This window comes from Octopus bimaculoides, chromosome 3 (assembly GCF_046866305.1).
Source record: "Octopus bimaculoides isolate indiv1 chromosome 3, ASM4686630v1, whole genome shotgun sequence".
Taxonomy (NCBI): domain Eukaryota; kingdom Metazoa; phylum Mollusca; class Cephalopoda; order Octopoda; family Octopodidae; genus Octopus; species Octopus bimaculoides.
Window position 1 is genome coordinate 121,952,835 of NC_142930.1, and position 22,500 is coordinate 121,975,334.

Sequence of the window (22,500 nt, forward strand, 5' to 3'; positions counted from 1 at the left end):
GAGAAAGTGATGGTAAAGAGGGGGATAGTGAGAGGGTGAGATGAAGAAGGGAAGAGAGATAGAAGGGGAGAAACAGAGAGGGAAAATGGAAGTGAGATAGGAGAAAGAATATAAAAGCTAGGAAAAAGAAATGTGTAAAAAAGAGAAGGAATAAGGATGGGAAGGAGGAGAAAGAGAAAGAAATAGGAAGAGAATAAGAAAATAAAGGAGAGAGAGAGAGGAGGAGAGAAGGAAAGGCAGAAAAAAGAGGGAGGACAATATGGGAAAAAGCAAAAGAGAGAGAGAATGAAATTGAAGTAAAATGGGACTTAGAGAGAGAGAGGGTTAGAAATAAGAGCAAAAAGAGAGAAAGAGATGGAGAGAAAAGAAAGAGGAAAAATAAGTGAGTGTGTGTGTGTGTGTGAGAGAGAGAGAGAGAGAGAGAGAGAAAGAGAGAGAGAGATAGAGAAAGAGAGTTGTCCAGCTGCTTTGCTTTGTATTCAATAGAATCTTAAAACTGCAAAGCAGTTTAAGGAAATGGAAGAAAAGAAAGGAAGAAAAGGGGGAGGGGGAGGGAAGGAAGGAAGGAAGAAAGAGACAGCTAGAGAAGGAAAGAAACAAAGAGTGAGAGAAAGAAAGAAAGAAAGAAAGAAAGTGGGAGGGAAGAAAGAAAAAAGAAAGAAAGGAAGGCAAGAAGGATAGAAAGAGACAGAGAAGGAAAGAAACAGAGCAAGTGTGAGAAAGAAAGAAAGAAAGAAAGAGAAAAAGGAAAGAAAGAAAAGTAAGGAAAAGAAGAAGAGGGAGCGAGGGAGTGAAAAAGAAAAAGAAAGAACGAAAGAAAGAAAGGTAAAAGAGGTGAGAAGTTAGAGCAGCTTTATTTAAAACTGATTTCATTAATAAAATGGAAAAAGGGAAAAAGTAGAAGAAAACGGATTTATAAATATTTTTTTCAAATATGAAGTTTCTATTTCCATAAAAGAAAGAAAGAAAGAAAGAAAGAAAGAAAGAAAGAAAGAAAGAAAGAAAGAAAGAAAGGAGGAGGGAGGAAGGATGGAAGAGGGGGAGGTGAGGGAGGGAGGGAGGAAGGAAGAAAGAAAGAAAAAGAAAGAAAAAAAGAAAGAAAGAAAGAAAGGAAGGAAGGAAGGAAGGAAGGAGAAGGAGAAGAAGAAGAAGAAGAAGAAGAAGAAGAAGAAGAAGAAGAAGGGAGAATGGGATGTGGGGGCAGTTGAGGTGGGGAAGGAGGGGGTTGTTGAGGTGGTGAGGGAGGGGGGAAAATAAGGAGGGGAGAGGGTTGGGGAGGGGAGGCGAAGAAAAAAATGAAAGAAAATAGCAGAGAAAGAAAGAAAGAAAGCTGACGGAGTATTATGAGGAAGAGAAGATTTGTTAATGGCAGCAGCAAGGATAATGATGATGACGATGATGATGATGAAAAAGAAAGAGAAGACTGAAAAAGATTTTAAAATGACAAAGACTAACATGAAAGATGGCAGAAGAAGAAGAATAAGAACGAAAAGAATGTGTTTTACCATTTTTAGAACAGAGCAGTAAACACAAAGAATGTTTGATAATGTCTTTCCCGATTTCTTCTTCCAAACGTTCCAGAACATTCTCCAACAAACTTTGAGTTGTTTCTGGTAAAGATGTAACTTTCTCAGTGACCTAAAATCAAACAAAAAAAAAGTAAAATAAAATAAAATAAAAATAGTTTAATTCTAAGATTAAATTTTATAAATAGCAGACTTTATTTTCAACTTTGTATAAAAATTTTCTATGAAAAGCAAAAACATTTTCCAAAATAACATTTAATTCATTTCTTTGTTTTGTCCTCACCATTGTTGTTCTTGGTGTTGTTGTTGTTATTATTATTATTATTATTATTATTATTATTACTATTAGCCCTTGTAAGCCAATAAAAGAATAAATTATTATTATTGTTATTATTATGCTTAAGGCAGCTGAGCTGGCAGAATCATTAGCACGTCGGGCAAAGTGCTTAGCAACATTTTGTCCGTCCATAGGTTCTGAGTTCAAATTCCACTGAGGTCAATTTGCCTTTCGTCCTTTCAGGGTTGATAAGTTAAAGACCAGTCAAGTACCGAGGTCGATATGATAAACCATCTCCCTCCCCTCAAATTCCAGGCCTTGTACTTTTAGTAGAAAGGATTATTATTATTATTATTATTATTATTATTATTATTATTATTATCTCTTTATCACAGGTTTTGTTGGAGCTCCTGGAGTCTTGCATACATAGCAGGCTTGCTACCTGCAGCCTACAGTACCATGCAATCCATTCTTTTCAGCTATCTCATACTTTCCTGATTATTCTGGTCATGCCAAAGGAACAAACCTTTTGTAACAGTTCTGCTGGACACTCTATTCCAATTTCCTTTGTATTCCTCTTGATGCCTTCCAATACTGTTCCCAAGGATCCAACAATAATTTATACTATTTTCACCTTCCTCATTTTCCATAGCCGGGCTATTTCGTACTTAAGAGGGTTGTGTCTATCTATCTTTTCGCCTTCCTTGACTATTCATGAGTCAAAGGGGCATGTAACCTCAACTATATAGCATATGTGGTGCACCTTGTCCACCACCACTAGGTCCAGTCTGTTATATTCCAGCACCTGATCTGTTTGGATTGGGAAATCCCAAAGGAGTTTGCTAGTCTCTGACTCTGCCACTCTCTGAAGTTTGTGGTCATACCACGTCTTGCCTCTCTCTAGACCCCAAAGAGCATTTGAGGCACACAATGCTTTATGAGTACAAAAAAGGAAATTCTGCAGCCGAAGCGACTCGAAGCATACACTCAGTTTATGGGAAAGAATGCTTGAATGAAAGAACTTGCAGAAGATGGTTTGCAAAATTCAGAAGTGGAGATTTCAGCCTTGAAGATGAAGATCGAACAGGACGTACAGTTGAGTTTCATGATAAGCTCCTTGAGGCATTACTTGAAGAAAATCCTGCATTATCAGTTGAAGAATTAGCAATAAAGCTTAGTTCAAATCATACAACTGTTCATTGTCATCTTCAGCATCTTGGAAAGGTTCCTAAACTTGGAAAATGGGTGCCTCATGAATTGCTTGAAAGCAACCACAAATCCAGAGTTGACATCTGCTCTTCTCTCCATTCTCGCGAACTCATTTCACCCTTTTTGGATAGACTTGTGACTGGTGACGAAAAATGGATCTTATATGGAAATGTTAGACGTTGTAAAGAGTGGCTTGGTAAAAGGGAAAAAGCTCAACCACAATCGAGAAGGGAACTTAATAGAAAAAGGTTCTTCTCTCCATCTAGTGGGATTTCAAAGGAGTAATTCACTTTGAATTGTTACCACCTAATGCAACAATCAATGCTCAAGTCTACTGTCAGCAATTAGAGCGTTTGAACCAAGCTTTGAAGAAAAAAGACCTGCTTTAGTGAATCAAAAAGGAGTGATGTTTTATCAGTCATCAGGACAATGCGTGACTCCACACTGCAAAGATCACATCACAGAAGATCGAAGAGCTTGGCCGGGAAAAAATTCCACCTTATTCTCCCGACTTTGCTCCTTCAGATTACCATTTGTTTCGTAGTTTACAGAATCATTTGGGGGACATAACTTTTGCAAGCCAGGAGGAGGTCGAAACTGACATTTCAGAGTTCTTCGCTTTGAAACCAAAAGAGTTTTACATTGATGGGATTAAAAAGCTTGTAAGTAGATGGAAGGAAGTCATAGATAATCAGGGAAAGTACATTGTTAATTAAATTTCAATTAAATATAACATTTGATTACTTGTTTTCTTTATTCAAAATTCGGACAGAACTTATGAGATGACCTGATATTATTATTATTATTATTATTATTATTATTATTATTATTATTATTATGTTTTTTTTTCTTCTTTCTTCAAATTTTCTTCCATTTCTCGCAGACTGTTTTCCGTACACCTAGGGCAGAGAAACTCATTGTATGCATTCCCAGTTTACACACGCAAATTCACAGGTAAAATATGTATTTAAAAAAGAATTTATAAATAAATAAATTCATGAATGGATGTTGTTTTCACAGTGATAATGTTCTTCTCAGTATATGAGTCGTTCCAGTTAACACGATTTATTATTATTATGAATTCTGCCAAATGCAAGCTTTCTTTTCAGGTACACGACACTGCTTACCCCCATCCAAGGGTCACACGAGCCCACTCCTCTGACACCCACTCCTCCCACACTGTCAGGATTGGCACTCTCAACATCGGCACGCTGAAAGGTAGGTCTGGTGAGATTGTTGAGATGCTTGAACGGCGATGCGTAGATCTGTGCTGCATCCAAGAAGTAAGATGGAGAGGAGGTTCGGCGAGGTTCCTCACAGGCAAAGAACACAGGTACAAGATTTTCTGGGCAGGAAACACTGACGGGTTCGGGGGCGTAGGAATACTTCTAGCAGAGAAATGGGTTGATAAGGTAATCGAGGTAGTTAGAGTATGTGACAGAGTACTTAAGATTAGACTAGTGCTTCATCATAGGCTAGCTACTGTCATCTCAGCCTATGCCCCTCAACCGGGGCTACCGGATGGTCTGAAAGACCAATTCTGACACCCTCTTGCAAACTACCTCGTCGACAAGGGACAGGGACCTTCTCATTGTGGCTGGTGACTTCAATGGTCATGTCGGACGTCGTGCTAGAGGCTTCTATGGCATACATGGAGGCTATGGCTTCGGTTCCCGCAATGAGGAGGGAACCAGACTGCTGGGGTTCTGTGATGCAACCGATCTTATGGTTTGCAATACCAACTTCAGGAAACCTGCCTGGCATCTAGTCACCTACCAATCCGGCAGACACTCTAGCCAAATCGACTACATCCTTGCCAGAAATAGAGAAAGAGGGAGGCTTATAAATGCCAAAACCCTCCCTGGCGAAGAATGTACACCCCAACACAGATTAGTAGTCAGCGACTTCGAGATCAAGGCAATATGGGTGCCCAGAAGTAGACCGGCATGGAGGAGAAGGGTATGGAAGCTTAAAGACCCTGCAAATGGACAGAGACTTAGAGACAAGTTACTTGAAGCATTTGATGAAATAGAAGGGGATATAGCATCATACAACGTGGAAGACAATTGGAGATTTCTGCAGGACAACCTGTTGAGAGCCACTGACCAGATCTGTGGCTGGTGTAAAGTCCCCTCTCGACCCAGAGTAACGTGGTGGTGGAACAAGGAGGTAGACGGGGCTATTAGACAAAAGAAACAGGCTTGGAAGGACTGGAAGAACGGTGGTAGCAGGGAATTGTACCAATCTGCCAGAAGGGAAGCTAGGCGACAGGTTTATTTAGCCAGAGGGGAAGCAGATAAGAAAAGATTTGCCAATGTTCTGCGCCGTGAGGTCCAAAGACTCAAGGTATTTCGTGTTGCAAGACAGTGTAGGAGAGAGAATAGTGATGTCGTAGGAGAGAAATGTGTTCGCATGGATGATAGTATGCTTGCACTAAATGAGGCTGCAAAGAAAGAGGTCTGGAGATGCCACTACGATAGATTGCTTAATAAAGAGAATGAATTGGAGAAAGAGAGCCTGCCGCATGTCGACCCAACAGAGGGACCAGCTATCCGAGTTGACAGTACCAGGGTAGATAAAGCAATTAAGCGTATGAAGACAGGGAAAGCCCCTGGCCCATCAGGAATCACTGCAGAGATGCTCAAAATATCTGGCAGTGTTGGCTACAGCCTAGTTACCCGTATTACGAACCAGGTGATACACGAAGGAGTCATACCCAATGACTGGTGTAGCAGCACCATAGTCAACTGCTACAAAGGTAAAGGTGACGCTTTAGATACAAATAATTACAGAGGCATCAAGCTGTTAGATCAGGTTATGAAAGTTACGGAGAGGGTCATAGCCCAACTAATTAGGGAGCGAATCAATTTAGATGAGATGCAGTTTGGGTTCGTGCCAGGTAAAAGCACCACTGATGCCATATTTCTAGTGAGACAGCTGCAGGAGAAATACCTAGCCAAGGATAAACCTCTGTACCTGGCCTTCGTTGACATGGAGAAAGCCTTTGACAGGGTCCCCCGATCCCTTATCTGGTGGTCAATGAGGAAACTTGGGATAGAAGAATGGTTAGTGAGAGCTGTGCGAGCCATGTACAGAGATGCTGCCAGTAAGGTGAGAGTTAGAAATGAGTACAGTAATGAATTCTGGGTAGAGGTAGGGGTCCACCAAGGTTCCGTCCTCAACCCCCTCCTATTTATCATAGTCCTCCAGGCGATCACAGAGGAATTCAAGACTGGTTGCCTCTGGGAGCTCCTCTATGCTGATGACCTTGCACTAATTGCGGAGTCACTATCAGAACCAGAGGAGAAGTTTCAGGTGTGGAAGCAAGGACTAGAATCGAAGGGCCTTAGAGTCAACCTAGCAAAAACCAAAATCCTAATAAGTAGGAAGGTAGATAAAACACAAACCCCTTCAGGTAGATGGCCCTGCTCAGTATGTAGAAAAGGAGTAGGTAATAACTCTATAAGATGTACCCGGTGCAAGCTATGGACACATAAGAGGTGCAGCAATATCAAAGGCAGATTAACTACGAAGTTAGTTTTTGTATGTGGAAAAATGTTCAGGTGCAATAAACATTGTAAACAAACAGGAAACAACTTCTATCTCATTCCAGGGAGAAAAACTAGAGGTAGTCGATAGCTTCCGCTATCTGGGTGACCAAGTTAGTAGTGGGGGTGGGTGGGCTGAAAGTGTAGCTGCTAGAATAAGAATAGCCTGGGCAAAGTTTAGAGAGCTCTTACCTCTGCTGGCGACAAAGGGACTCTCACTCAGAATAAAAGGCAGACTGTATGACGCATGTGTACGAACAGCCATGCTACATGGCAGTGAAACATGGGCTGTGACTGCTGAGGACATGTGTAAGCTCGCAAGGAATGAAGCCAGCATGCTCCGCTGGATGTGTAATGTCAGTGTGCATACCCGTCAGAGTGTAAGTATCTTGAGAGAAAAGCTGAACATAAGAAGCATCAGTTGTGGTGTGCAAGAGAGACGATTGCGCTGGTATGGACATGTGGTGAGAATGGATGAGGATAGCTGCGTGAAAAAGTACCACACCCTAACAGTTGAGGGAACCCGTGGAAGAGGTAGGCCCAGGAAGACCTGGGCTGAGGTGGTGAGGCAAGACCTCCGAACATTGGGCCTCACCGAGGCGATGACTACTGACCGAGACCTTTGGAATTGTGCTGTGCGTGAGAAGACCCGGCAAGCCAAGTGAGATCGTTGCCAATGCCCCTGGACTGGCTCTTGTGCGGGTGGCACATGGGATGCACCATTTTGAGCGTGGCCGTTGCCAGTACCGCCTGACTGGCCCTCGTGCGGGTGACACGTAAAAGCACCCACTACACTCTCTGAGTGGTTGGCGTTAGGAAGGGCATCCAGCTGTAGAAACTCTGCCAAATTAGATTGGAGCCTGGTGTTGCCATCTGGTTCACCAGTCCTCAGTCAAATCGTCCAACCCATGTCAGCATGGAAAGCGGACGCTAAACGATGATGATGATGATGATTTACAGAATCATTTGGGGGACATAACTTTCACAAGCCAGGAGGAGGTCGAAACTGACATTTCAGAGTTCTTTGCTTTGAAACCAAAAGAGTTTTACATTGATGGGATTAAAAAGCTTGTAAATAGATGGAAAGAAGTCATAGATAATCAGGAAAAGTACATTGATGATTAAATTTCAATTAAATATAACATTTTATCACTTGTTTTCTTTATTCAAAATTCGGACAGAACTTATGGGATGACCTGATATTATTATCATCATTATTATTATTATTATTATTATTATTATTATTATTATTATTATTATTATTATTATTATTTTGTTTTATTTACTGCATGGTCAAATTTTAAGTAGAAAAACATTGCAAGATGTTTTTTTCAAAACTAAAATAAAAGAGGTGGGACATTGAGGAATAAAATTAGAATATTTTTTAAATACTGTAATTAAAATTAAGAAGGAAAAAAAAACATCCAGAAACTTCTAGTTTGAACTGATTAAATCATTGTTTCATTTTCCATGAATTTCAATTCAGCTTTGAATTTCTATTTTAGATCACGTTGTTCTCAGTTTTCTTAATTTTTTGGAGAATTTAAAATGTCCGTTTTTATCTTGTTTCAGCCATGCTGGAGGACTGCCTTGAAAGGTTTAGTCAAAAAAAAATCAATCCCACTACTTATGGGTTTCCAGATTTTTTTATTTTTTTTTATTTTGGATATTCCAGGCAATGTGACATTCACAACCACACCAGGGCAACATGAAGTTTATTCTTTCAATCAGCAGTGTGATTTAAGGGAGATTTGGTTGGTGCTTCTAGCAAAGTGAGTGACCACAGAGAGGCATCGTCAAATGGACATGTGTTAAATATCTCTTTGGGTAATGACAGTTTCCTTTTCTTAAAGAACAAAGGATTTGAACTCAACACTTCTAGCCAATGAAATTAAAAAGTTCACAAAATAACCAAAGAGAAGGTATCTACATGGATGCTTAACCTGTTATAAATAGCAGTTTTCCAGCAGGTTTTTAAAAAGGAAGGACACACTGGATTATATAGTTTTAATTATTATTTATCTTATTTATGCGCCCTTTTTAAAGCCTAGCCAGGGTCATGGGTCCAGTTTCCTGGTTTCTATGGCGTATGTGTTCCCCCCAGCTGAACGGGACGCCAGTCCATCGCAGTGTTACTCAAGAAACAAGAAGAAAAATTGAGAGAAAGTTGTGGTGAAAGAATACAACAGGGGTTGCCACCACCCCCTGCCAGAGCCTCGTGGAGCTTTAGGTGCTTTTGCTCAATAAACACACACAACGCCCAGTCTGGGAATCGAAACCACGATCCTCCGACCACAAGTCCGCTGCCCTAACCACTGGGCCATTGCACCTCCAGTTTTAGTTATACTCTGCATGAATCAAAGACTGACTAACATCAGCAACAAATGGAAACGTCTCTGCCTGGTCAATCAGTTTGCTAGAAATAGCAGTCAGATTTCACTAAAATTACACCCTGCTTTTGTCTAAACAAATTACACATTGGATAATATAGTCTTAGATACACTATGCCTTCAAAAAGAAAAAGAAAGAATGAATAGTGAAAATGGTGATGGCTGTAAACCTTCTGCCCATAAGTTCACCTGATCAGGGTTAATTTGGGCCCAAATGACAATAAGTTATGAAGCAAAGATTTGATTACATTAAATCATAATATTAAAACGGTGATTCCATTATAATATATTTTCCCTTTTTTTTTAATTGTTTCAGTCATTTGACTGCAGCCATGCTGGAGCACCACCTTTAGTCGAACAAATCGACTCCAGGACTTATTCGTTGTAATCTTAGTACTTATTCTATCGGTCTCTTTTGTTGAACTGTTAAGTCATGGGGACATAAACGCACCCACATCAGTTGTCAAGCAATGGTGGGGGTGACAAACACAAGACACACAAATACATACGTATATATATATACATATACAGCTGGGAAATGAATGGAATGCCTGGTGTGTACCTTGTTGTGGCTACCCACTCCTAAAAAAATGGGGAATACACCTGGGTATAATATATATTTGTTTGTGTACGTGTGTATGTATATATATATATATATATATATATATATATATATATATATATATACGATGGGCTTCTTTCAGTTTCTGTCTACCAAATCCACTCACAAGGCTCTGGTTGCCCAAGGCTTTGGTTGCCCAAGGCTATAGTAGAAGACATTTGCCCAAGGTGCCACACAGTGGGACTGAACCCAGAACCATGTGGTTGGGAAGCAAGCTTCTTACCACATAGCCACTCCTGTACTTGCAAATACTTTTTTTTTTTAAATGAAGTTTTTAAATAGCAATAAACAAAAAGAAAAGAAGAAATATAGTGTAACTTACTTTCTCAAAGACACCAAACACACGCATTTCTTCACAGGCAATTTGAAGAAAGAAAGGATTTGATGCTTCTTTCTTCCAAGCCAGGACTTTCAACTAAATAAAGAATGAAGAAACCAATATTAATCATTAATATTTACAGGATCGGGGCGCAATGGCCCAGTGGTTAGGGCAGCAGACTTGCGGTCGTAGAATCGTGGTTTCGATTCCCAGACCGGGCGTTGTGAGTGTTTATTGAGTGAAAACACCTAAAGCCCCACGAGGCTCCAGCAGGGGATGTTGGCGAACCCTGCTGTACTCTTTCACCACAACTTTCTCTCACTCTTACTTCCCGTTTCTGTTGTACCTGTAATTCAAAGGGTCAGCCTTATCACACTGTGTCATGCTGAATATCCCCGAGAACTACGTTAAGGGTATACGTGTCTGTGGAGTGCTCAGCCACTTGCACATTAATTTCACGAGCAGGCTGTTCCGTTGATCGGATCAACTGGAACCCTCGACGTCGTAAGCGACGGAGTGCCAACAACAAATTTACAGGATGTTAAGGCAGCGAGCCTAAATATTCTACCAGCTTTGTGTTTAAACTGGCCAGATCTGGCCTCTTACACCTATCTTACAATGTCATTCTAAAAATAAACAATCACATCATTGATGTCTCAAAGCTATGAAGATAATGCATGATTAATTCAAAACAATGTGAATAAATAAGCATTACATTTGACAAAGTAATTTGAATGCTAAAGGGTTTGAAATATACAAATTGGCCTCAATGAATGTCCAGAGCAACTTATTTGGAATAAGTAGGAAAAAAAAGGATTCACAGAAGTTTCATATATTTCATTCTAAATTCTACAGCTGTTAGAATATAAACATCATCAATCATACAATTACTTAAAGCAATTAATTATTAATTTAAATGTGATGAATAACGGATAATTCATTTCATCAGGAAATAAAATTGAAATATATATATGTATGTAATATGTATATATACTTACATATGTATGTACATATATATATATAGATACACACATACATATATATATATACATATATATATATATATATATATATATATATATATATATATATGTGTGTGTGTGTGTGCCTACATATGAAAATATCTATGTATGTATTACTTACATATTCACATATATTTTATTTCTGTTTTTCACATGAAGTTCTTTATAATGTAACACACCAATTAACTACAACCCACAACAGATGAATAGATCTCAATGAAAACACTTACTGATATATGAATGAGTATGAAAAGCATACCTGGTTGTTGAAAAAGGATTCACTTAATGCTTTACGGTAAGCACCCAAAGCATCTCGTATAATTTGTAGTCTCTCAGTCATAACCAAGCCTGGCATCATAAAAGTGCAAACATCTTTCCTTCGAACCAGATTTCTATGGTACTGGCCAGAATTATCAACAGATAATATGAAGATCACACCCTAAAAAATAAAAAGTATAAATATATATCATCATCATCATCGTTTAACGTCTGCTTTCCATGCTAGCATGGGTTGGACAATTTGATTGAGCACTGGCGAACCAGATGGCTGCACCAGGCTCCAATCTGATCTGGCAGAGTTTCTACAGCTGGATGCCCTTCCTAACACCAACCACTGTAGTGGGTGCTTTTACGTGCCACAAGCACGAAGGCCAGTCAGGCGGCATTTGCACGTTTTTTTATGTGTCACCTGCACAGAGACCAGTCCAGCAGCACTGGCAACAACCTCACTCAAATGTTTTTTCACATGCCACCGGCACAAGTGCCAGTAAGGCAACGCTGGTGACGATCACGCTCAAATGGTGCTATTTACGTGCCACTGGCATGGAAGCCACACAGCTGCTCTGGCAATGATCACGCTCGGATGGTGCTGCTAGCATTTCACTGGCACAGGTGCCAGTCATCGAATTTGGTTCAATCATGATTTCGATTTCACTTGCCCCAACAGGTCTTCGCAAGCCGAGTTTACATATATATATATATATATATACACACATTTCAAAATGTTTTGAAATGTTTTAACTGAGGAAGTTCTTATGTAATGGAGGCATATCCTATTATTATATAATAAAAACTAGAAATGCACATATTAAAGGATTTCAAAATATTACTATTTGGTTTGATTTCGTTATTACAACTGATATATATATATATATATATATATATATATATATATATATATAGGTAAATGGAGTTAAACGCAGGTGTTATTCAAGTTCTTTTACTTCCGACATATGTTTCAAAGACAACATTGGTATTATTCCAAAGGAATAAAATGGTATAAAATAATGTAATCTTCTCATCAGGGAAAGAAAGAAAGAAACCAATCTCATCATTTGAACAGAATGTGATGGATGTGTATAATGATGAACAGAACGCTATAAAGTTTTTTTTAAAAACCGTGTGTGCGCGCTTGCGTGTGTGCATGTGGATGTGTGGTGTATACATGTATTTGTTCTGAATTTACTCTCTAAAATACTGAAGTATAAAACTATTGCTCGCAGACGTTTTTATAAAAATTAATCAATTTTGAGAAAGGCCACCAGAGACTGTGCTTGAAAGAAATGTCATAAGATAAATAAGTTGTTCGTTCAATAAATGGTTATATATTTACTAAGGACAAGTTTACCTCTGGGATTTCAGTCAACCAAGTCAAATTCTGAGGCTGATAGATGCTATCAAACAGATCGAGTCCATCAATAAAGACAAGAATCTTCCCATTAGCTGAATGACGACACTGGGTGAGCATTTGTGAAAATGTTCTCAGAATGTTTCTGTAAAATAAAGATCATTCAAATAATTTCAGTTTATCAAAGAAGATTAGTTTAGTCAAAGAATATATTTCTTTTTAAAGAAACTGTCATTAGAATATTTCCGTAAAGCAAATACACAGACTGATCAAAATGTATCGGGACTGATACTAAAAAACAGAAAACTACAACACATATAAATTTGACATTTCATTTGCTTTGGAGTAGACCCCTTCTAAATCTACACACTTTATCCAACATCCTTTCCTCTGATGGAAGCATTCCTGGAACTCCTTTTTTTTCTTGGATAGCAAACAGCTACCTTGTCACATTCTCTTGGATTTACTCTTTTACTTGTTTTAGTCATTTGACTGTGGCCTTGCTGGAGCACCGCCTTTAGTCGAGCAAATCGACCCCAGGACTTATTCTTTGTAAGCCTAGTACTTATTCTATCAGCTCCCTTTTGCTGAACCGCTTAGTTACTGAGATATAAACACAGACATCAAGCGATGTTGGGGGGGCAAACACAGACACACAAACATATACACACACATACATATATATATATACATATATATATATATATATATATATATATATATATATATATATATATATATATATATATATATATATATATATATATATACATATATACGACGGGCTTCTTTCAGTTTCCATCTACCAAATCCACTCACAAGGCTTTGGTCAGCCCGAAGGCTATAGTAGAAGACACTTGCCCAAGGTGCCATGCAGTGGGACTGAACCCAGAACCATGTGGTTGCTAAGCAAGCTACTTACCACACAGCCACTCCTACATCTTCAAATCTTGCTCCATTCAAATGGGATTAGATTTTTGGGAAGATTCTCAGCTGTAATATCCTTCAAGTCATGTCTCTATCTCTCTCTCTCTCTCTCTATATATATATATATATATATATATATATATATATATATATATTATACACGCACACAACATATCCACTCACAAGTCACTGGTTAACCCAGGGGCCATCATAGGAGACACCTGCCCAAATTCCTATACAGCTGGGCTGAATATACAACCATATGGTTTACAAAGCATTAGGGTGGAAGTTAGATGGACTGTTGATTAATCCTAATTAGAATTTAATTTTTGGTCAGCAGGTGTGGCTGTGTGGTTAAGAAACTTGCTTTGCAACTGCATGGTTTTGGGTTCAATCCCACTGCAAAGCACTTTGGGCAAGTGTCTGCTACTATAGCCCCGGGCCAGCCAATGCATTGTGAATAAATCTGGTAGACAGACACTATGTGGAAGTTCATCATGTGTGTGTGTGGAGTGTGTATGTATCATCATCATCGTTTAACATCCGTTTTCCATGCTAGCATGGGTTGGACGATTTGACTGAGGACTGGTGAACCAGATGGCTACGCCAGGCTCCAATCTGATTTGGCAGAGTTTCTACAGCTGGATGCCCTTCCTAACGCCAACCACTCCGAGAGTGTAGTGGGTATATATATGTTTATGTATGTGTGTGTATATATGTGTGGAAATATATATGTATGTATGTATGTGTGAGTGTTTGTGTATGTATATGTGTCTGTGTGTGTGTTTGCATTTGTGGTTGTCCCGTGCTTGGTTTGTTTATGCCTCCACAACTTAGCAGTTCGACAAAACAAGCCTACTGATAAAGTACAATTAAACCTTTCAGGGCAGTGCTCCAGTATGGCCACAGTGTAAATGAGCAAAAACAAACAAAAGAAAAAGAAAATAAAAACACATTCACAAACTGATTTTTTCTGCTTCTGACAAGCAATAAAACATAACAAGCAAGCTTGACATTCTTAAACAGTCAGGAGTGGCTGTGTGGTAAGTAGCTTGCTTACCAACCACATGGTTACGGGTTCAGTCCCACTGCGTGGCACCTTGGGCAAGTGTCTTCTACTATAGCCTTCGGCCGACCAAAGCCTTGTGAGTGGATTTGGTAGACGGAAACTGAAAGAAACCTGTCGTATATATGTATATATATATATATATATATATATATATATATATATATGTATGTTTGTGTGTCTGTGTTTGTCCCCCCCCCACACATCGTTTGACAACCGATGGTGGTGTGTTTACGTCCTTGTAACTTAGCGGTTCGGCAAAAGAGACCGATAGAATAAGTACTAGGCTTCTAAAGAATAAGTCCTGGGGTCGATTTGCTCGACTAAAGGTGGTGCTCCAGCATGGCCACAGTCAAATGACTGAAACAAGTAAAAGAGTAAAAGAGTCATAGACACATCTTAGAACAGATATTACAGAAAAATATTTATAAATATCTTACTTGTATTCTTTCGGGACGGAACCTTCTAAATTATTGCTGTTTTTCATTTGGTAACAGAAGCGTTTCAAAACTAACATGATATTCGTAGAATCTGGTGCGATGCCAGTGATATTTACCAGAACATTAGGTGCTTCAGCGTATTGTTTAGAAATGCATTCTTGTACAAGCTTACACTGAAAAAGGAAAGAAAAGAACATTATCATCATCATTTTACATCCGTTTTTCCATGCTGGCAAGGGTTAGATGGCTTGACTGCAGCAGACTCCAGTCTGTTTTGGCTTAGAACATTATCATCATCATTTTACATCCGTTTTCCATGCTGGCATGGGTTAGATGGCTTGACTGGAGATGGTAAGCCAGACAGCTGCACCAGACTCCAGTCTGCTTTGGCTTAGTTTCTATGGTTGGATGACCTTCTTAATGCCAACCACTCTACAGAGTGTACTGGGTGTCTTTTACGTTCCACTAGCATAGCATCAAACTGGAACCCGGTGTAGCTTTCCTGCTTACCAGTTCCGGTCAAACTGTCTAACCCATGCCAGCATGCAAGACAGATGCTAAATGATGATGATGATGATACACAGAGAAATATCCTGACTAACGTAAACAGAAAGAGAGGAAAAGATAGAGGGGGGGGCAGAAAGGAAAGAGAGAGAGAGAGGTAGAAAGGAAAGATGGAGAGAGAGAGAGGTAGAAAGGAAAGATGGAGAGAAAGAGAGGCAGAAAGGAAAGATAGATAGATAGATAGAGAGAGAGAGAGAGGCAAAAAGGAAAGATAGAGTGAAAGAGAGAGGCAGAAAGGAAAGAGAGAGACAATGGTGAGAGAGTGTGTGAGAGAGAGAGAGAGAGAGAGAGAGAGAGAGAGAGAAGAAAACAAAGGGAACATTAAAATGAGAGATACATGAAAACATCCCATGTCAAACAAGTCAGCATCGAATCTGGAATGCCAAATAGGTGCCTCCAGAATGGTTGTACCAAAATGTCTCATATACCTCTGAGAGCATAGTATTCAAAGTAAGAATGGGGATGATGAAAAGAGAGTAACCACTGCAGGCAACAAAGCATTCCCTCTCTTCAAGTGAAAGGGTGTTTGTGCATAAAGTGGTGGTGGTGGTGGTGGTGGTGGGGATATTGCAAAGCAGCAAAATGTGTGCATTTAATAAAGGGAACATGCAAAAGCTGAAGAGAAAAAAAGAAACGATGCATGCGTGTGTGTGTGTGTAATGTTAGTGTGCGTAAGCAAACAGCAAAGGACAGATAAGATGATAGGAAAAAAAACTGAATATAAGAGAAATCACATGTAGCGCTCATGGAAAAGTAGGCACTAAAATAATGATGGCGGTGGTGGTGGTGGTGGTGGTGGTGATGACAGCGGTGGTGATGACAGCGGTGGTGATGACAGCGGTGGTGCTGGCAGTCATGACAGCGGCAGTGGTGACAGTAGCGGTAGTGGTGGTAGTGGTGATGGTGGTGGTGATGGTGACAGCGGTGGTGATGGTGATGGTGGTGATGGTGATGGTGATGGTGGTAGTGGTAGTGATGGTTAAGTGGTGGTAGTGGCAGCAGTAGTGGTGGTGACAGTGGTGGTAGTGGTGTTGGTGATGATGATGAAGAAACAAGAACAGGGGAAGAACAGAAAGAAAAGATGCATATAACAAAAAAAAACAAAAACAAAGGAGAGAATGAATGGAAATAATAAAAAAAAAAGTTAAGCAGCAAAGAAGATAGATGAATGAATGAATGAATGAATGAATGACTAAATGAACAGATGGATGGATGGATTGGTCAATGGATGAATGGATGGATGGATGGAGGGAATTAAATTAAAACAAAAGAAACAAAAAAGGAAAAAAGGAAGAATGAAAGAATCAGAAGAATATGGAAACAACAAAAAGTAAGAAAGAAAGGAAAAAAAGAGAAAAAATCTATTAAATGTAGATAAAAATAAATAGTGAAAACTCACGAGAAAAGCAGATTTTCCGCAGCCAGCTTTTCCTTCAATCAACAGAATGCCGGAGGACATTTGCTTAATTTTGCCTAAACAATTTTCCAGCAGAGCTTTTCGACCAATAAACAAAGCCTGCTGCTTCTCAACAAATGCCTGATGTAAGTTCTTCATCTGGGTTTTGACTGTGTTCTTCGTAGCTGGCTGGAAATTAAGAAACAAATGTATTAGACATCTGAAATATACTCTTTTTTTACTCTTTTACTTGTTTCAGTCATTTGACTGCGGCCATGCTGGAACACCGCCTTTAGTTGAGCAAATCGACCCCGAGACTTATTCTTTGTAAGCCTAGTACAAGCACATTGTTCCGGGTTCAGTCCCACTGCATGGCATCTTGAGCAAGTGTCTTCTACTATAGCCTCGGGCCAACCAAAGCCTTGTGAGGGGATTTGGTAGATGGAAACTGAAAGAAGCCCGTCGTATATATGTGTGTATATATATATATAGATATATATATATATATATATGTGTGTGTGTGTGTGTGTGTGTGTGTTTGTGTTTGTCCCCCCAACATCGCTTGACAACCGATGCTGATGTGTTTACGTCCCCTGTAACTTAGCAGTTCGGCAAAAGAGACCGATAGAATAAGTACTAGGCTTACAAAGAATAAGTCCTGTGGTCGATTTGCTCGACTATAAAGGCGGTGATCAAGCATGGCTGCAGTCAAATGAATGAAACAAGTAAGAGAAAAGAGTATACAGCAATCTAAAGCCTGAAAGAGATGGGCTTCTGTCACAGGCCTGTGAAACTTTAAATCACATGGAACCATAGCAAACTGTTTTAATTAATGTGTGTGTGTGTGTGTGTTTGCATGCACATGTGTGCATGTGTGCATGTGCACACGTGTGCCAAAGCAGACAACTACGAAGCATTTTAATATAATCTGATTTTAAAGAATCAAAAGAGGGAAAAAAAACAATCCAAAATCATCTCTACCTGATTGTCAATGTGCAAGGACTTCACTGCATTCTGTAATTGATTAAAAACTCGTTTTGCAAAACATTCCAAACCTGATGCAAATGGGACACCATCTTTCATTCCACCCCATTCAGCAGGATATCTAAAATGAAGAATACATGAACATTTGTTTACTCAATGTACAAGAATGTATTGATATGCAAATTTTAGAAGATGAAGTCTCATCTTAAGTCAAATTCTTTGTTGTTGAGGATCTAACGAGGTTTTTCAGACAAGAGATTAATGCATTTTTATAAAACTAAATTTGGATGTAAGACATAAATGAGAGTTGAGAGAGAATTTGAAATTAAATAAATGGTTATTGTGGAGTAGTTGGGAATTCATAGCAAAATAATTTCTATAGGACACATGGAAACATCAACACCATCATCAATAATAGTGCTGTCTCACACACACACACACACACACATATATATAGATGTGGGGTGGGGCAAAAGGTCACATACAAAAATAAGTTCAATACACTCTGGAGTTGTCAAAGACATACTTCAATTTTTCTAAAATTGCTTCAAATAATAAATAAGATAAATTCAATGAAAAAATAAAATTGAATGAAATAAAAAATCGAATAAAATAAAAACTTGAATAAAATAATAAATAAAATAACGAATACACACAGGTACATGAACAAAATGAATAATCCATTCTAATATAGGTACAGGGTGTCCCAAAATCACTGATGGGTTTTGATTTTTAATAACTTCCTTAACTTGACAAATAAATACATGAAATTTTGATACAATATAAAGGACATAATGGAAATTAATATGTACAAGTTAAATTTTGCAACACCACTACATTACATATGAAAAATGATATTGCTTAAATGGCAGCCATTTTCGGTTTCGCACATCCATGCTCTTTCCAAAACTTGCACCATAACACCCTCAAGAGTCTCAGATCCTACGTCTCCGATTTCTTTATTGATGTTCTCCTTCGGTTGCACTAGGGTCTCCAGTTTGTTGATGTAGAACCTTTCTTTCAGGGATCCCCACAAGACAAAATCTGGGCTAGTCAAGTCATTGCTAGGGTTGAGGGAATTTCTATGACTAAGTGAAGGCAAAGATACCTGCATGGCTACTCACATCTAGCAGGGGGAAAATAAGGGACAGAAAGGGAAAATGATCAGTAGGAGTTGTAAGACTTAAGATAATGGTGATAAAGTACCCAGCGAGGAGGGGGGGCAGCACAAGATACTGGCTGTGGAGAAGCAAATGGGTGGTAAGGCAAATGGCCAAAATGGGTAGGCTTGAAGGATGGATTAAACAAGGACCATGAACTCGGGAGGCAAGAGGGATGCAGAAGAGTGGAAGCAATGAGCAACATATACATATATGAAGCTTACTTTCACTATTATAAAACACACACACACACATTATATAGCAGTGCTTCTCAAATTATTTGATGTGGCATATCAGCAGTTTTTTTTTTTTTTTTTCCAATGTGCCAGGGACCAGTAATATTTCTCAGTAATATTAAATTATACCAGAAACAATATATATAATTTACGTTTATATATTCGTTTTGCAAGATTCTTGATGTGAAATTGTGTGTTGAAACAGATATTGTTGTATTTGGGGATGGTCATGTTGTGAGTTTAGCCAATAAAAATACATGCACTATTATATTTGGTGTTAATTTGCTTCAGCTTTATGTTACATTTATCGTATTTCGTCCAGAGTTCTTTCGTCACACTTCTGTGACCTCATCAGTGGTCCTTTGCTTTCTTCTTTCTTATTTGTGTGTCTTTCCTTACTGACAATCAGCCATTTTGTCACAAATAAGAAAGAAGAAAGCAAAAGACCACAGATGTGTGACGAAAGAACTCTGGACGAAATACGATTAATGTAAAATAAAGCTGAAGCAAATTAACACCAAATATATAGTGCGTGTGTTTTTATTGGCTAAACTGGCAACATGACCATCCCCAAATACAAAAATATATATAATGAATATAATATAAAAGTTGACAATTCTTTTTTATCTTATATCTATTTTGTAAACAAATAATACAATATTACATAAGCATTTTATAGTGTTTCTTTCTTTTCTGGAAACTCGCCACATACTGGCAGCTGATGGCTCTCAGACTGGCACCGGTCTGTGGATCACCACTTTGAGTAGCACTGTTATATAGGATCAAACATTTATTAAATACAAATAATGTCTTACCCATTGCAAACATCAAAACCAGATCTTTTAATTCTTTCTTTAAGTGAATCCATTTTTGCTTGCTTATCACTGTTTTCAGCAACAAAATTCTTCATCCATTTCTTTGGAACTTTCCTGCAAATACCAAAAGCTGAACTATTATTGAGGAATCTATTAGAAGAATGACAATTTAAACGAAAGAAACTACACAACTGAATTAAATCAGATGTAATGAATAAATAAAAATAGATGCTTGCGTCTGAGGAATACTCATTTGACTCCTGTAGCTACCTGCTGGCAACTTTTTTTCCATGTTGCATTTGTTAAGCTATTATTTAGCATTAAAATTGATGGTAAATATTGTCAGGGACCATTTAGCATAATGGTTAGGGCACTCAACTGGCATCTGACTTCCATAGCGACTTGCTGGCAACTTTTTTTTTTCATTTTATAAGGATAAATACCCAATTTTTCTCTGCCATTCTTGCAACTCAAAATTTACTTTTTTGCCTGACTGGAAATTTGTTTTAATTCATTTACATCTTTTTTTTTTTTTCTGTGCTTGTAAAGATAGCAGGGTATATTTGCTTGATGCAGAGTAGGTGGGGGGGGGGGGGGGCTTGCATGTTAGTTTAATCACCATGAAACAGAAAATGTAAGGTAGAGGAAAAGAGAGAAGGAGAGGGGAAAGTCATTTACTGGCAAATTCAACAGACAGCTGATATATAACTGCTCAACATGCTAAAAACAGAAGTCAAATCCCATACAAATCTCATACAGATCACACCATAACTTCGTAAATAAAACAATATTGAACAATATAGTTTCTGATATATGAATGGAATATTACCCGCTGAGCAATGTTTCTGCAAGTGAATAATAATAAAAACAATAATAGTTTCAAATTTTGGCACAAGGCCAGCAATTTCAGGGGAGTGGATAGGTCGACCACAATACTCAACTGGTACTTATTTTATTGACTCCAAAATGATAAAAGGTAAAGTCAACCTTGGCAGAATGTGAACTTAGAATGCAAAAGTAGACACAATGCCACTAAGCATTCTGTCCCGCATGCTAATGATCCTGCCAGTATACCACCTTAACAACAACAGCAACAATAATGATGATGATGATGATGAATATTTGCATATTGTTAACACATCTAGGCAGGTTCAGACACAAAAATATGCTGGTCACTGTAGTGTACGTCACAGGTGTATAACTTTTCCCTTTTATGACAACAAAGTATTCAACACACTTGGCTTAATGGTGCACAGCATTCTGAAATACCAGTGTTTTGACATGTTGTGACCGGTCATCCAGAAGTTACCAGAACTCTGAGCCTGAACAAAGCTGCTGGCTTTCAGCGAACAAATTGTTTGTTGATCAGTGCTTATATCTGCCAACCGATAAAGAAAAAAAAAATCATTATCTGCACAGTGTATAGTGAGAGCTAGAATGAATATATGCTTCCTTGTTGTTAGTATGCCTAAGTAGGTTCAGATGAAGGATATGTTGATTGCTGTAGGGTATGTCACAGAAAATAACTTCTCCCTTTTTACAATGACAGCGTGTTCAACACATTCAGCTCATTGGTGCATAGCATTCGGATGCCAATGAATCTATATGCAAATATGCAAATAGGAGGAGTGGGAGAAGGAGGAGGTTGACAATAATGATGGCAACAATGACGACAGCTAAGAACATCGATGTTACCAAATATGATGATGATGATGATGATAAAGATGACAGCTGCATACGTACAAAATAATCCAATCAGTGAAATATAGCAGAAAAGAAAAAAACAAAACAAAAGAAGTGATCTAAAAGTATATACACTTACAATGAAAACTGGTCATTTCGGATGTAGAAGAAAGCAGTTTTTTTTGTTGCATCAGGACGTGAAAGTGCAGCAATGTGCATTTCTAATTCTGTAATAGATGGCTGTCCTTCATATTCACGTACCCAATCAAAGTCTGAATTAGCAGGAATATTCTCTTTATTTGGCACCCAGCCATAACGTTCTCCAAGAATTCCAATAAATAAATCGCTGTTTGCTGCTTCAGCCAAGCAGATAGCAAGATTTCTGAAAATAGAAATACACCATGTACGCGCGCGTGTGTGTGTGTGTACACACACACACACATATATATATATATATATATATATATATATATATATATATATATATATACCTCTTACATCACACCTTTCTTCCTACTTCAACGCCGAGGTGGTATAATTTCCTGGGAGAGAAATAATTTTTCAGCTGAGGATAGCTTTACATTGTAAATTATACACATATTATATTATACACATATAAAGCTTGAAACACGTGTACCGCGGAATCCTTTGTAGTTTTGTTGTTATTTTTGGGATTTACAATTTATATA

General features: G+C 38.4%; 1 protein-coding gene across 5 annotated transcripts in view; it reads right to left on the reverse strand.

Moving 5' to 3' along the window:
• The window catches only part of LOC106875605 (telomerase protein component 1), a 215,491-nt gene that overhangs the window by 126,091 nt on the left and 66,900 nt on the right, over positions 1-22,500 (reverse strand). For all 5 annotated transcript variants that reach the window (XM_089349533.1, XM_089349530.1, XM_089349531.1 and 2 more), the window contains exons 22-30: positions 21,951-22,193; positions 20,129-20,242; positions 17,915-18,038; positions 16,937-17,122; positions 14,974-15,146; positions 12,541-12,685; positions 11,173-11,352; positions 9,895-9,987; positions 1,506-1,638 (exon numbers count right to left, since the gene is read on the reverse strand). In XM_089349533.1, coding sequence (XP_089205659.1) covers positions 1,506-1,638; positions 9,895-9,987; positions 11,173-11,352; positions 12,541-12,685; positions 14,974-15,146; positions 16,937-17,122; positions 17,915-18,038; positions 20,129-20,242; positions 21,951-22,193 — 1,391 coding nt within the window. The remainder of the gene's footprint in view (positions 1-1,505; positions 1,639-9,894; positions 9,988-11,172; positions 11,353-12,540; positions 12,686-14,973; positions 15,147-16,936; positions 17,123-17,914; positions 18,039-20,128; positions 20,243-21,950; positions 22,194-22,500) is intronic.